Source organism: Bolinopsis microptera, chromosome 2 (genome assembly GCF_026151205.1).
Source record: "Bolinopsis microptera isolate Bmic1 chromosome 2, MBARI_Bmic_1.0, whole genome shotgun sequence".
Classification (NCBI taxonomy): Eukaryota; Metazoa; Ctenophora; class Tentaculata; order Lobata; family Bolinopsidae; genus Bolinopsis; species Bolinopsis microptera.
In genome coordinates, this window is record NC_087073.1 from 5,155,805 (window position 1) to 5,169,542 (window position 13,738).

The following is a 13,738-nucleotide window of genomic DNA, read 5'->3' on the forward strand; positions in this document are numbered from 1 at the left end:
CTACATGTCCATACCAACGTAGCCTGGCAGCACTGATAAAAGTCTCAACTGACTTGATTCCAGCCCTCCTAAGAACTTCTTCGTTGGTCACATGAAAGAACCATTTAATCCTAAGGATCCCTCTCAAGGAGGTCTGATGGAAAACCTCGTTCAAGCGTTTCATCTGATTTTTGGTGGTGTTCCAGACTTCAGCTCCATACAACAAGATGGTGACTGGTGAGGACAGCAGCCCTATAGATCCTGATCTTGGTTGGAGTCTTTATAGTTCTGCTATTCCAAATGTTCCAGAGCTGATGAAAGGCGCCATTAGCCTTCTGGATACGGACATCCATACGGACATAATGTGTAATTTTATTACTCACAATTACCCATTTCATTTCACACAAAATTATCAATTTCAAACTTTTTCTCAGAGTGTTCATGGGATTGTTTTGAAACTTGGTAGGCTAAAACTGAACATTATTTACATAATTTCAGTGCAGAATTTTAACTGTGACAGAAATTCATTGGGTATTTGTTAACATTATTTATCATATTTACTTGCTTATATAATATTTACTGACCGTTTTGCTCACCTAGGCTGTTGTCATGGCAGTTGAAAAAAGTACGAAAGAAAGAACCAAAGTAGTCCTCAGACACATCCCTCCTGGATTTGATTCTGAAAGTTTGCTTGAACTATTGGTTGCAACTGTGGTTCCATTTCCTGAGCATGACTTTTACCACTTTGCCCCGGCTGATTACTCCCTGGCACCTTATCTCTCATGTCGGGCTTACTTCAACTTTCTTACTCCTGAGAGTGCTTTTTTGTTCAAGGATAGATTTGATGGCCAAAAATTCATTGACTGCAACAAAATTCAGTCTGTAGGAATTGTGGAATATGCACCTTTTCAAAGGATACCAAAGCGATTTAAAAAAGATGTCAGATCAGGCACTATTGATAAGGACCCTGAGTTCATGGAGTTCTTAAAAGAATTGAAGATTGAACCTGAGGCTCCCCCAAGCATTGAAACAATCATAGAAGAAATTGAAAAGCAGAGAGCTGATAGGGCTGAACGACAGAGCAGCACAGCATTATTGGAGTATATAAAAACTAGACGTGAAGAGCGGGCCCTCTCACCTCATAGCAAACCTCAGTATGTTCGGAAAGAACGACCCACGAAGGTTGAAGACCGTGAGATACACCGACACAAAGGTGGTCGGCCTCGTGGACGTAGTAACAGTGAAGAGGATGGCTGCCAAGGCTATGACAATCGTGAAAGGCATAGAGCAGCAGAATTCAGATCAAGAAATAATGTAAAACCTGAACGCAATCCTAAATCAGATACCAAAGGAGGTAGACCTGAAAAAGCAATTTATGTTCCAGGCAAAAAGAAGTCAGACGAACCAGCTAAATACATCCTATCATCTTCAACACGGGAGAAGAGTGATGTATCCAAAGCAAGCAGAGATGATGAAAGTGATAACAAACGCAATGAAGAAAGACAGAGTTACAGACGGGACCGGAATGATGCAGACAAGAAGGAACCCACTGCTGAGGCAGTTAACACATCCTCAGAACATGACAAGCGGGAAAGACGAGAAGTGGGTAGCAGTGACAGGAGAGGACGGCGAGGAGATGATCAGCATGACCAGGATAGAAACCAGGATAGAAACGGTTACAGGAGAGGAGATGATAACAAGGAGTACCGAAGAGATGAGTACGATTCAAGAAACAAAAGAGGCAAGGATTACCGACGTGATAGTTATGATGACAGGGACAGAGATTATGATAGAGGAGATCGAGGAGATCGAGGAGATCGAGATGATTACTTTGACCGTAAAGGGCGTGGTGGGTATCGTGGTGGATATAATAGAGGTTGGCGTGATGATAGAGGTGGTAGAGGCAGAGGCAGAAGCAGGGGCAGAGGTCGTGGATCTTCTCGAGGTCACAGTGATAGAGGTCACAGTGATAGAGGTCACAGTGACAGGGGTCACAGTGACAGGGGTCACAGTGACAGAGGCCACAGTGACAGGGGTCACAGTGACAGATGAGAAGCATGAATAGGCGTCAGCCATGCAAAAAGCCAGCATCTCTTCTGTAAAGTAAAGTAATATGCTAGGGACATGAACAGATAATCTGAGGTGTTACCTATTTCCATAATTTCATTATCTTGGTTTAAAATGGAATGGTAGTATACTTGTTTTAAAATAAATTTGATTGTTTAACTATTGACTGTTGTAATGTTTGGACGATTGAAATAGATAATATAACCGTGTTTATCAATCCCATGATCATCATATAATATGTTTATTGAATTTCGTAATCTTACCTTTGATCAATTTAAAATTTCAATCTTGTTACTCCTTAAGAAGCTAACAACATCAACAATTACGATTTTATATACAGATCTGTCATCTGAGTTATTGTTTGCTTAATTTCTAACGTCTCTCAGTAGAGATGGCGCAGTGTGATACGCCACAAACTGCCAACAGTTTTGAGGTAAAAGGCCAGATATTTGATGTTGGTCCACGTTACTACGACTTGAACTACATCGGAGAGGGTGCTTATGGGATGGTTTGGTGAGTAAGCTTATATTTTAAACCTGGTAGTTTTGATACTGTTAATTGAATTTTGATTGGAAATCTCTGTAACTGTAAATTTATGATCTGAAATGTTAAATATTCTGTTTGCAACCAGGAAAATGTTTCAACATGTTTACCATTCTTTACAGCAAGTTTTCTATCTGTTAGTGATACTATATTTTGATTATTTCAGCTCTGCGCAAGACCGTGAGATGGGTTCAGTAGTTGCTATAAAGAAAATTAGCCCGTTTGAACACCAGACATATTGTCAGAGAACCTTAAGAGAAATAAGAATCCTCACTCGATTTCAGCATGAAAATGTAAGTCTCATTGTCGTGAGTTGCTTTAAATTAATCCGTCATGGAATTTATTAACTATCAGCTGTAGACGATGTGTCAAGAGTTATGATGTAATGACGTTCGGCAGAATTATAAGCGGTCCAGGATTCAAGGATATAAATGAAAAACCATGGTTTCGGTTATAGACTGGGGGGGGGGGGTCCAACTACATTTTTGTACATGGCCACCAGATTTTTGCCAAATGTACATGTACAAAAATGTACAAAATATGTTTTTTGAGTGAGCTAGCCTAGTTTTTTCCTGTTTGGCCACCAGATTTTTGCCAAATGTACATGTACAAAAATTTACAAAATATGTTTTTTCCTGTTTGGCCACCAGATTTTTGCCAAATGTACATGTACAAAAATGTACAAAAATGTACAAAATATGTTTTTTCCTGTTTTTCCTGTTCCGTTTCCAGGGATTTCCGATTTTTTGTACATTTTTTTGACCATTAATGTACATTGCCAAATGTACGCTAAATTAGTGTACAAAAATGTAGTTGGACCCCCCCCCCCATAGACTATAGAGTTATAATACTAATTTTAGATGTTACGTAGTGAAACACTTGAATGTTAAGCCGAATTATAAGGATATAACTGAAATAAGATGGTTATGTTGTTGGCTGTGGAGTTATTGGAGGTGACGTTATGTTGAGCACTTTATTCCTTTTAAAATAATTTATTTTATTTCAGATCATTAACATAATGGATATCATTAGAGCAGAGAAGATGGAGGCTATGAAGGACATGTATCCTTTTTGAATCTGCAAAAATTAACAGCTAAAATATTAACGATTGCAAATATGAAACGTCATAATATTTTATACCAAATTGTGATAAAGCGAAATTGTTGATTGATTCATAGATGTAAGAATTTTCCTTAACTCCAAAAAAACAGATACATTATCCAGTGTAAAATGGAAACTGATTTGTACAAGCTCCTTAGAGTTCAGAGACTGAACGTAAGTATTTTATTTATCCAACAATTTATTTTTGAGATCAAACAACTTATATTTAAAGTTCCATAGCTGCAAATTCTTTTCCTATTAATTGACTCGGAACCCCCCATTCGCATGCAGTATGATTAAGATTATAACCCGTTCGCGTCATATACTTAACAATAACTGTTTATATAAATAAGGTAACAGTTTGATTAGTAAGAACGTCCCCCGGGATCAATCAGCCTGAATGATAGCAATTATATAATACATTATACATGTTCAAACTACGTACGTTCGTAACGTCTATGACGTATCACCTTTTGTTAGGGTGCAGCGATATGATAGCCATAATTAATTACATATTCATTATTCCAGGGCAAGAGATAATAACCACAATTAATTAAATATTCATAATTTCAGGGACAAGCGCTGAGTAATGACCACGTGTGTTATTTCTTGTATCAGATTCTGCGGGGTCTGAAGTACATACACAGTGCTAACGTTCTGCACCGGGACCTCAAACCTTCCAACCTTCTGCTCAACACTACCTGTGATTTAAAGGTACTTTATAAATCACAATATCACGTGACTAACATTTTCTCGTTTTTAACACTAAAAGTGGTCAATTACGGGAGAATTTTCATGAAGAGAAAGTAGTCATTATCAAAGTTCAACTGTTGTGGGATGATGTCGTGTGGGGAGAGCATACACATCCGGTCTCACCGTTTCGGTCCGTATTATATCCAGCTTCCTTTTAAAGTTTAAAGACACGTACACGGTACAATGAAGGTGCCTGTAAGCTCGTCTCTTCACCTTACGTTCTCACACACTGTACAAATATTTAACAGGTGATATTTTCACGTTAAACCAAGTGTCATCACCTTATCGTGGTGACAGCACCGCTGTATGCCCTCCCTCTCTCTCTCTCTCTCTCTCTCTCTCTCTCTGCCTCGCCACTACAGCACCGCTGTATGCCCTCCCTCTCTCTCTCTCTCTGCTTCGCCACTACAAGCTCGCGTTATACTTGAAGATATAGAAGCGTCCTACCAAGTAGTACTACTTGGTAGTGCTACTAGCTAGTAGTGCCTTGTAAGGGCTCAATTTCACCAGATTAACACAGGTCTTTACCCTATCATTATTATTATTAAAATTATCATCAGTAGTCACTAGTTATGCACACAAGGTGACACAATCCGTCGCACTGTAATCTCGTAAAGAGGTCTCCTCTCTGAATAATGGTGTTGTTTAATGGTTTAATTGATCTTATTCACCAGCTCCCCAGCGGCAGCATCATGGTGGGACACTGATCTGTGCATTAAAAACAGCAACTCTGATAGTACTTTCTCTTTCTGTGGAATTGAAGTATTGCGCTGTACAGACTGTGCAGCACAATAGTATCTCTATTACATTATACAGGTTTTAAATTCAGTTATATGTCATGTTGCACAACAAGAGAGAGAGATACTATCAAGGATTCTCAGCACGACGTGACTACATCTTAGATTATGTATCCCAGCTCTGTGAAAGTAGTAGCGCAGGTCCTGATTATTTGTGTAACTAAAGCAATGATATTATAGGTTCGACTTTATCTCATTTGGAGTGGAGCCAAGTATGGTATAACACAAAGATGATTATAAATCATAATCCCCTAATCGCGCCCGTGTCTGTGTGTGTGTGTGGTGTGTGAATATGTTATTAAATGAGAGCTTGGTGGTGCCTCTTTGTGAGACTGTGATATTGTACTTCTAATTTGTGAGGTATGAGAAGTTTCTAGAACATTCCTCGCTGGCAGCACAACTACTCACATCTACTCAGGTCACTATTTCAATTGGTACACTAGTAATAAGAGATCGGAATGCTACATTGTGTACTTGTTTACACTCAGTCATTATGGTCTGTTTTTGAGCCTCACAGACACAATTGATTTTCAACGGGTCTGAACAATGGAAAACTTAGTTTGAACAATTTGTATCTTATCGGCTGCTGTAACATCTAAACGACAATTACGACTTTTCTTTCATTTACGTAAAATTATAGTAATGATGGGTGGTACATTAATCTACATGATGAAATGTACAGAACAGTGAATGGTCCGTTTTAAATTGTCAGATTTGAGTGCTCGATGTACATTATCTCACAGCACTATAACATAATTGGAACGATGCCACGTTTAGTATATATCCAACATTTAACGTCATGATAATATATCGAAGTAATATTAGAAAGTCAAAATTATGATCTGATTTGAAATTACGCTCAGAACGTTCAAGTTTACCAATATCTTTTAAATACCCTAGCTGTTATGTGTCTAGTGTGTTAAAAATTATTACAAATTGTGTTAAAGATTATATAACTTAAATATATTATGTGTGTAGTACGAGAGTAAGGTATTATCACTCCTACACACTTGCTGTTCTAGATGGAAAGTTCTGAGAGAATATATATTTAACTTCCTGTCATAGTGTCATAATGACAAAGCGAGAACAGAGGCACATTTATTTAATACTTTTAACGGAAATATATAAATTGTGTATTATGTTTAGTAATAATGTGTATATAATATATTGATATAAAGGCATTGTAAACTTTAAACTGTATACACACTCACACTCACACTCACACTCACACTCACACTCACACTCACACTCACACTCACACTCACACTCACACTCACACTCACTCACACTCACACACACACACACACACACACACACACACACACACACACACGGCGAGGAGTGACGAGAGAACATGTTCTTGTAAGGGGGAGCGATTATCCTATAAAAAGGTAGGCTACAATAGCATTACAGATCGTACTAATTATACCTCCCACTCTCTACATATATTTACCTTATATACCAATAGTCAGTGTAATAATAGGTGGTGTATTCAGTTTGAAGGGAATTCAAATGTAGCAGTTCGCATTCCAGCGAATTACTGTCCATTAAAACTCAACTGTGTTAAATACAGTACATAATAATATGTTAACACTGTGGGATGCCGGTCTCCGGTCAGCATACACTCATGTCTGGAATCTGCGTCAGTGTGCAGAGTCACGTCATCGATTACTTATCAATACATTAGCGTGTCCAGTGTTACACCTGCAATGTTATTAATAAAAGCCATTTTGGCGAAACACCCTCTCGTCAGCCATGAGTCACGTGGTTGATTGATAAATGTTACTAACTAAATCCAAGGTGTTATCACCCTTCACCATATTTATCCCGCAAATTTTCGTTTTTCACCATCCAAAAATAGCAAAAACGCATACCACGTCACTTTGGTCCCTAAGTTGAGCAACTTCCATGACAAGAATCGAGTTGAGATGATGACCTCAGACCCACTCTCAGTAACACACCTTTTTCAATGAGGGGCATTAACACTATCATTTTAGTGAACTACAATTCATTGCCAGTAATTAAACATGACCTCACTAATTGTACACAAAGTTGCGTGGTATTAAATCCTAGAAGTGTCTGTCACGGACAAGGGCCGAGTATAGAGCGTAACAATAATGATATTTGTAGAGCGCTGTGTAACAATAATGATATTTGCAGAGCGCTGTGTAACAATAATGATATTTGTAGAGCGCTGTGTAACAATAATGATATTTGTAGAGCGCTGTGTAACAATAATGATATTTGTAGAGCGCTGTGTAACAATAATGATATTTGTAGAGCGCTGTGTAACAATAATGATATTTGTAGAGCGCTGTGTAACAATAATGATATTTGTAGAGCGCTGTGTAACAATAATGATATTTGAAGAGCGCTGTGTAACAATAATGATATTTGTAGAGTGCTGTGTAACAATAATGATATTTGTAGAGTGCTGTGTAACAATAATGATATTTGTAGAGTGCTGTGTAACAATAATGATATTTGTAGAGTGCTGTGTAACAATAATGATATTTGTAGAGTGCTGTGTAACAATAATGATATTTGTAGAGCGCTGTGTAACAATAATGATATTTGAAGAGCGCTGTGTAACAATAATAATATTTGTAGAGTGCTCAAGTGCTGTGTAACAATAATGATATTTGAAGAGCGCTGTGTAACAATAATGATATTTGTAGAGTGCTGTGTAACAATAATGATATTTGTAGAGCGCTGTGTAACAATAATGATATTTGTAGAGTGCTGTGTAACAATAATGATATTTGTAGAGTGCTGTGTAACAATAATGATATTTGTAGAGTGCTGTGTAACAATAATGATATTTGTAGAGTGCTGTGTAACAATAATAATATTTGTAGGCCCCTGGTGAAAGAGTTGTAATATATACGGTGTAATTGTTCCGTTTTCTCTTACAAATGTGTGATCGTTTGTCTACATTTAAATCTTATCAGCTGCAGCTGGTACACACTACACACTACACATGATATATTAATTTATGCACGGTACATTCATTAGCTGAAACTTTTGCTCTAAGGTTTTTGCTAAAGGACTACAAACAGATGATCGTCATTCTTGTGCAACTGTTCTCAATCTTATTACCTAGGTTTTAATGGTTATCTAAAAATAGCTGTTATACCAGTGATTTGACAGTTCACCAATTTCATGAATTTTTGATTTGACAAAACCAATTTCAGATTTGTGATTTTGGATTAGCGAGAGTAGCGGATTTGACAAAACCAATTTCAGATTTGTGATTTTGGACTAGCGAGAGTAGCGGATCCTCATCATGATCATACCGGGTTCCTGACAGAATACGTCGCTACCAGGTTAGTTCAAAGTAACATTCACTCTACAAAGAGAGGAGAAATTGCTTTCAGGAGGAAGAGGAAGTCACTTCCTTTTGGCTGAACTTGTCTCCCGTCTCCCCTCCTACGCATCCCTTCACCCTTGAACGGATAATGAAGTGAACATGATCCCCTGTTTCTTTCGCCCCCGAATATTAGTTTTATTCAGTATAATTTTCTTCAACACCAATATTTACAATGCGGCTATTTTAGGAAACGTTAACAGTTATCCCCTTCCCCATGGTAACTAGAGACAGAAGCGCAATGACAACCAGAACCCCTATCTGTGCAGCTGGTATTAAGTACTCCTTATTTTACAACTTTTACACTACAACTTAGAGTTTGTTACACAACTTGTTTCTTTCAGGTGGTACCGGGCACCGGAGATCATGTTAAACGCCAAAGGTTACACTAAAGCTATCGACATTTGGTCCGTCGGTATGTACAACATATTGAAACACTTCAAACCCAGCTGCATAGTCTTATATTGTTGACTTAAAATTTCATCGCAATAGTTGTGACATTTTTCTTCAAATTGTTGCACTTTTTAAACTTTGGAAGACAGTTTGATTACTCGAATGACCATCAAATGCGATGAATTTCTCACACATTTTAATATTAATATTCCTGATAAACTCTACCCGATAAAATATGTCAACTCAGGTAAAACGTACTATCTGGTTTGAACTTTGAAGTGAGGTATTACATACATTACATACCTCACACTCAGTATTAACATACATTACATACCTCACACTCAGTATTAACATACATTACATACCTCACACTCAGTATTAACATACATTACATACCTCACACTCGGTAGCTCGTATGGACGTATGTTGTACACATTCCAAGCTGAATATATTACGCTCAGCTAACAATATGTCATCACACTGAATTACCACACTTCTTTAAAATATAATCTGACTTATCATCTCCCTGTGATCACGTGACTTCTCCGTGATCACGTGATTTGTACCACGTGTGAACCGCGTGGTGTGGATCGGGCTCGGGATTTATATAATCCAGCACTTTTAGTGGAAGTTGCTAGTTGTACACGCGAAAAGAGAAATTGTGGTTCTTCAAGTTTGCTATAAGTTGAAGGGAGTGTGTGGATGTTGTTGTGTCACTACTTAAAATACACCCTGTAATTACTGACTACCCGTTCAGACGTGTGTAGTTCCTAGTGTTAAATGTGTTGGTTACAATCTTGTAACACGGACATGGTTACTTTCCTGTCTGCTAAAAGTAATGAATTTAACGTAATCAGCTCATTAACAGCCAATTAGCGCTCAATTAACGCTGTAAGACAGAATCCTGAGTACTGTACATAGTGTTCCATTATCAATAACTGCAACCTTAAAATATCTGCTGGCCGTGCAATGCGGGTATTGACCCCGGGAGATATAATATTAACAGTGTTATAATATGTACATAATATGTATTTGTGTGCCCTAGAGTCATGGGGTATCGAGAAAGTTATTAATTAAAATTGGTATTGGATCGTGTGTTTCCGCACGCTTTCTTGTATACTAGTTGAATTGATAAATAACTGGGTCATTTTGTAGACTTTGAAAGAGGAAATTAAGTTCCATTCAGATCAATCATTAGCTGAATAATTATTATTTGTAAGTCGAGATATGTGATGATATATTATGTAAATCGTAAAAAGTAGTAAAAGTGTCCTCTGATTCATTACACAAGTCTCAATATCCCGAAATTAGACAACAACAAAATACAAGTTTCCGACAATAAATTCCGCAAATATATAATTGTTCTCCTCCCCGTATATTGTCCAGATAGTGCTTTAACTACTGCTATTTTCAGGTTGTATCCTAGCTGAAATGCTCTCTAATCGAGCCATCTTCCCTGGCAAGCACTACCTCGACCAGCTCAATCACATTCTTAACATTCTGGGATCTCCCAGTGCCGACGACTTGATGTGCATCATAAATCACAAAGCCAGGAGTTACCTGCAGTCACTTCCCCCTAAGGGCAAAGTACCCTGGAGAAGACTTTATCCTAACGCTGACTTACAAGGTACTAGTTCTAGAACATATTTCATTAAATCTTATTAACGCAGACTGAAATCTAGAAGTTTTATGTTGAAAATTACTGTGCTAGAATGAACGAGAACAGCTGATGCCACATTTAGCCTCCTGGCCCTTACGTCCCAGTGACTCTCTGACGAAATGCCGGATGGAGAATTCCTTATAGTACCATTTATTGTCGGATATTATATTACATCACCAAACCATTCTGGGTGTTGCCCATCGGCTTTAAATTCTATAAAAGGGCTTGGTGACCTCAACCCGGTGACCTCAGCCGCCCACACAGCACTGAATTACGATCCAACCTGTGAAAGGTCTACATAATCTAATAATCTCGGATCATTGTGCAGGATGAGCTGAACGTTATCAGAAGCTCTATCACGCATTGTTTAGATCTTATCCAAACTATGACATAAGTTTGTGGAAAACTGGTTTAAAGCCAGTGATACATTGTTTGTTACCTAAAAAGGTGCTTCATTGAGGGTGCGAGCCCCAGCATTACTGTGTGTAGTTATGATAGCCTTCCATTTGAAACACATTGCCTTGAATATTTAGGATTACCTGATATAGCCTAACGAAAATCTGGTTATTTTCACGACAAAAAACTAGAATAGCTGTAGATGATTAGAATAAAATTTGTTGATGTCTCTAAATTGGCTGCTCTCTTGTTTGCGTAACGGGAACGCGCGAAGCTTTTAGTGTTGTGCAGCGCCAAGAAGAAAAACGTCGCGTTTCTCGATTTCATATCACGTACGCTGTGTAGTTTTTGTCCTGTTATTCAGAACATGTTGTGACTGGATTAGGGTATTTAATCCAGGGCTCCAGAATCATACGATCCTAACTTGCTCTGATGAGGCGATAAGGCGCCAACCCTTATTTTATCACTGTTTCCAAGTGTACCTTAGCCCCAAAAGTCATTTCATCGAGATTTCAGGGTATTTATGATCCTCGTTTCAGCTCTGGATCTACTTGACAAGATGTTGACATTCAACCACCACCACAGAATTAATGTTTGGGATGCTCTAGCTCATCCTTACCTGAGACAATACTACGACCCCCATGATGAGGTAACCGGAATTGGAATCTAGTGTCCCAACTTCTATACTTCTATATGATATTGGTTTCACTGACAACTAACAACTAACAACTAACTAACAACTAACAACTAACAACTGACAACTGACAACTGACAACTTGTCTGTTGAGATCAGTGAAATTTTCACCCACATCTCGTTTTTATGTGTACTGTGATCAAATGAGATGGTTGTAAGCCGTTTTCTAAGTGCCCGATTTATACTGAGTACTGACCACACGGCACACTATCAAATAAGATCGAGATTATTATTTTGTAACACGCTACCTTTTAACAGCCAGTCGCAGATAAGCCATTCACTCTTGAAGCGGAGGTAGATGACGAGCCAAAGGAGATTCTGAAAGCCAAAATATATGAAGAGAGCTTAGGCTTCCCTAGCACCTGTTATAACGGTACAATATTAAGTTCTAGGTTGACTAATGATCATTGTCCCCTCGCTCAGGGACTTTTATACATCAGCTTTTTACAGAGTGTCAAGTTGACACTATCTTCATCTTGTGTACACTATCTTGCAATGGTTTCTCCAATGGTTAGAGATTCCCTGTTTCACTAACTTTCACTTCAGGTGAAACACCTTCGAAACCTTAGACGCGGGAAGCAGATAGTAGAGATTTTAACCGGCGGCAGAACCTCGTGGTGGGCAGATAACTTATTATATCACGAATACAAAGTTGACAGACAGTTCACATTGTTCCTAGTATCAAGTAATCGTCGTCCACGGCTCTGCTCTATTTTTCATAAATATTTTGTTTTATTGTCATGAAAATAAACTTATCTAAGGAATATACGGACGCATTGTTAGGTTCAATATTATTTGACACCTTGAACGGACGAATATTTAAATTGGTTGTTGGTGTGATATAATCGGGGTGAAAAAGCCTATTTTGAATGAGAACCTTTCTTTTCTATATAACTATTAGGATTCTAATGATGATGATGTTTGTTAATTCAACGTGTCCCGGGGCGGGCATGAAATTTGTTTTTAAAGGAAGATCTTTGGCGGAAAGATCGCCATATTATTCGAATGTTAATTTTTCATGCATGTTTGATGACACGTTCATAGTGCAACATCCATTTTTACCGCACAATTACACACAGAGTTACACATTTAGATTTGAATTGCATACTTTATTTTTTATACGATTTCCTGAATAGAGAGCTGCAGCCATAATAATATTTTACTAACCTACGTAACCTGGTAATAATCCGCTTTAAAATGAGATTGATTTTAGAATAATCATTAATCTACCTAATATTTTCTTTTAACCCAATCAAATATTCAAATTGCTGTGCTGACTTTGCAGATAAAATATGTTCAAATTTGTGTCTAGTAGATTGTATAGATAATTAAGATGTGTTGCTCAGTTGCTTGTTTCAGTCATATAAACATGGCCTAAAGCTCAAGCAATTCCAGATAGATTGGCTATTTCATTAGTTTAAACTATTATCATATATAAGTTAACGACATATTTGGTTGGCGATAAGTCTGTGGCAAATTTCAACATAACCTATTTTTAACCTCACAAGATTTCGAGAGTAAGGAACTTCTTATCATATCATATGGAGCTTGTGTTTGAAACGTGAAATATGCCACTAAGCTTTATCAGCCTCAATTGTATATACTTTAATGAGATTTGGTAAAAAAGAGCTTGATAAAGTGATATAAAAGTGATAAGATATGCACAAGTTAAAACATAACTCATAGCAAGTGCTCCTTAATCGGTTTTAATTTTATATTTGTTGAATATTTCTCTGAATCTCAAAACGGCTTTAATTCTTTGTATTAATGGCAACAAATTGTGATGAATTTTGAAATGAAATGCTCCTTTTAGGTTGTTATCACCTCATCAACAAACAGTACTGCGCCCATCGGTAATAATCGTAGAACGATAATACTCTAAGGAAATCCTCGTTCCCTGAACCTCACTATAGCCAATGCACTGATATGAGTTGATATGAAGTGTTACAAGAATGTACTGTGTAGTCTAGAACCGTGGAGATCTTGTA

The 13,738-nt window shown here is 37.6% G+C and overlaps 3 protein-coding genes across 3 annotated transcripts; 2 read left to right on the top strand and 1 right to left on the bottom strand.

Annotated features, from left to right (window-relative positions):
• The first annotated feature begins 583 nt into the window (after positions 1–583).
• LOC134826296 (regulator of nonsense transcripts 3A-like) lies at positions 584–2,250 on the top strand. The gene has a single exon (XM_063838626.1). The coding sequence runs from the start codon at positions 589–591 to the stop codon at positions 2,029–2,031; it is 1,443 nt and encodes a 480-aa protein (XP_063694696.1). The 5' UTR covers positions 584–588; the 3' UTR covers positions 2,032–2,250.
• A 182-nt stretch (positions 2,251–2,432) lies between these two features.
• On the top strand, positions 2,433–13,496 carry LOC134826297 (mitogen-activated protein kinase 1-like). Its single transcript, XM_063838627.1, has 11 exons — positions 2,433–2,559; positions 2,756–2,882; positions 3,596–3,651; positions 3,801–3,864; positions 4,264–4,404; positions 8,487–8,566; positions 8,952–9,022; positions 10,415–10,627; positions 11,596–11,705; positions 12,009–12,123; positions 12,297–13,496. Exons 1-11 carry the CDS (start codon positions 2,438–2,440, stop codon positions 12,317–12,319), a joined length of 1,122 nt encoding a protein of 373 aa, XP_063694697.1. The 5' UTR covers positions 2,433–2,437; the 3' UTR covers positions 12,320–13,496.
• Positions 7,303–8,252, bottom strand: LOC134811959 (uncharacterized). The gene is given in 3 exon segments (XM_063819127.1): positions 7,303–7,854; positions 7,857–8,102; positions 8,247–8,252. Coding segments are annotated over 3 exon segments (804 nt in total).
• Positions 13,497–13,738: the final 242 nt, after the last annotated feature.

Bases quoted from the DNA above. Each gene is read 5' to 3' on its own strand.
- LOC134826296 (XM_063838626.1), top strand. From the start codon at position 589: ATGGCAGTTGAAAAAAGTACGAAAGAAAGAACCAAAGTAGTCCTCAGA.
- LOC134826297 (XM_063838627.1), top strand. From the start codon at position 2,438: ATGGCGCAGTGTGATACGCCACAAACTGCCAACAGTTTTGAGGTAAAA. The intron at 3,652-3,800 runs GTATCCTTTTTG...CCAAAAAAACAG, and splicing joins ATGGAGGCTATGAAGGACAT to ATACATTATCCAGTGTAAAA. The intron at 9,023-10,414 runs GTATGTACAACA...TGCTATTTTCAG, and splicing joins TATCGACATTTGGTCCGTCG to GTTGTATCCTAGCTGAAATG.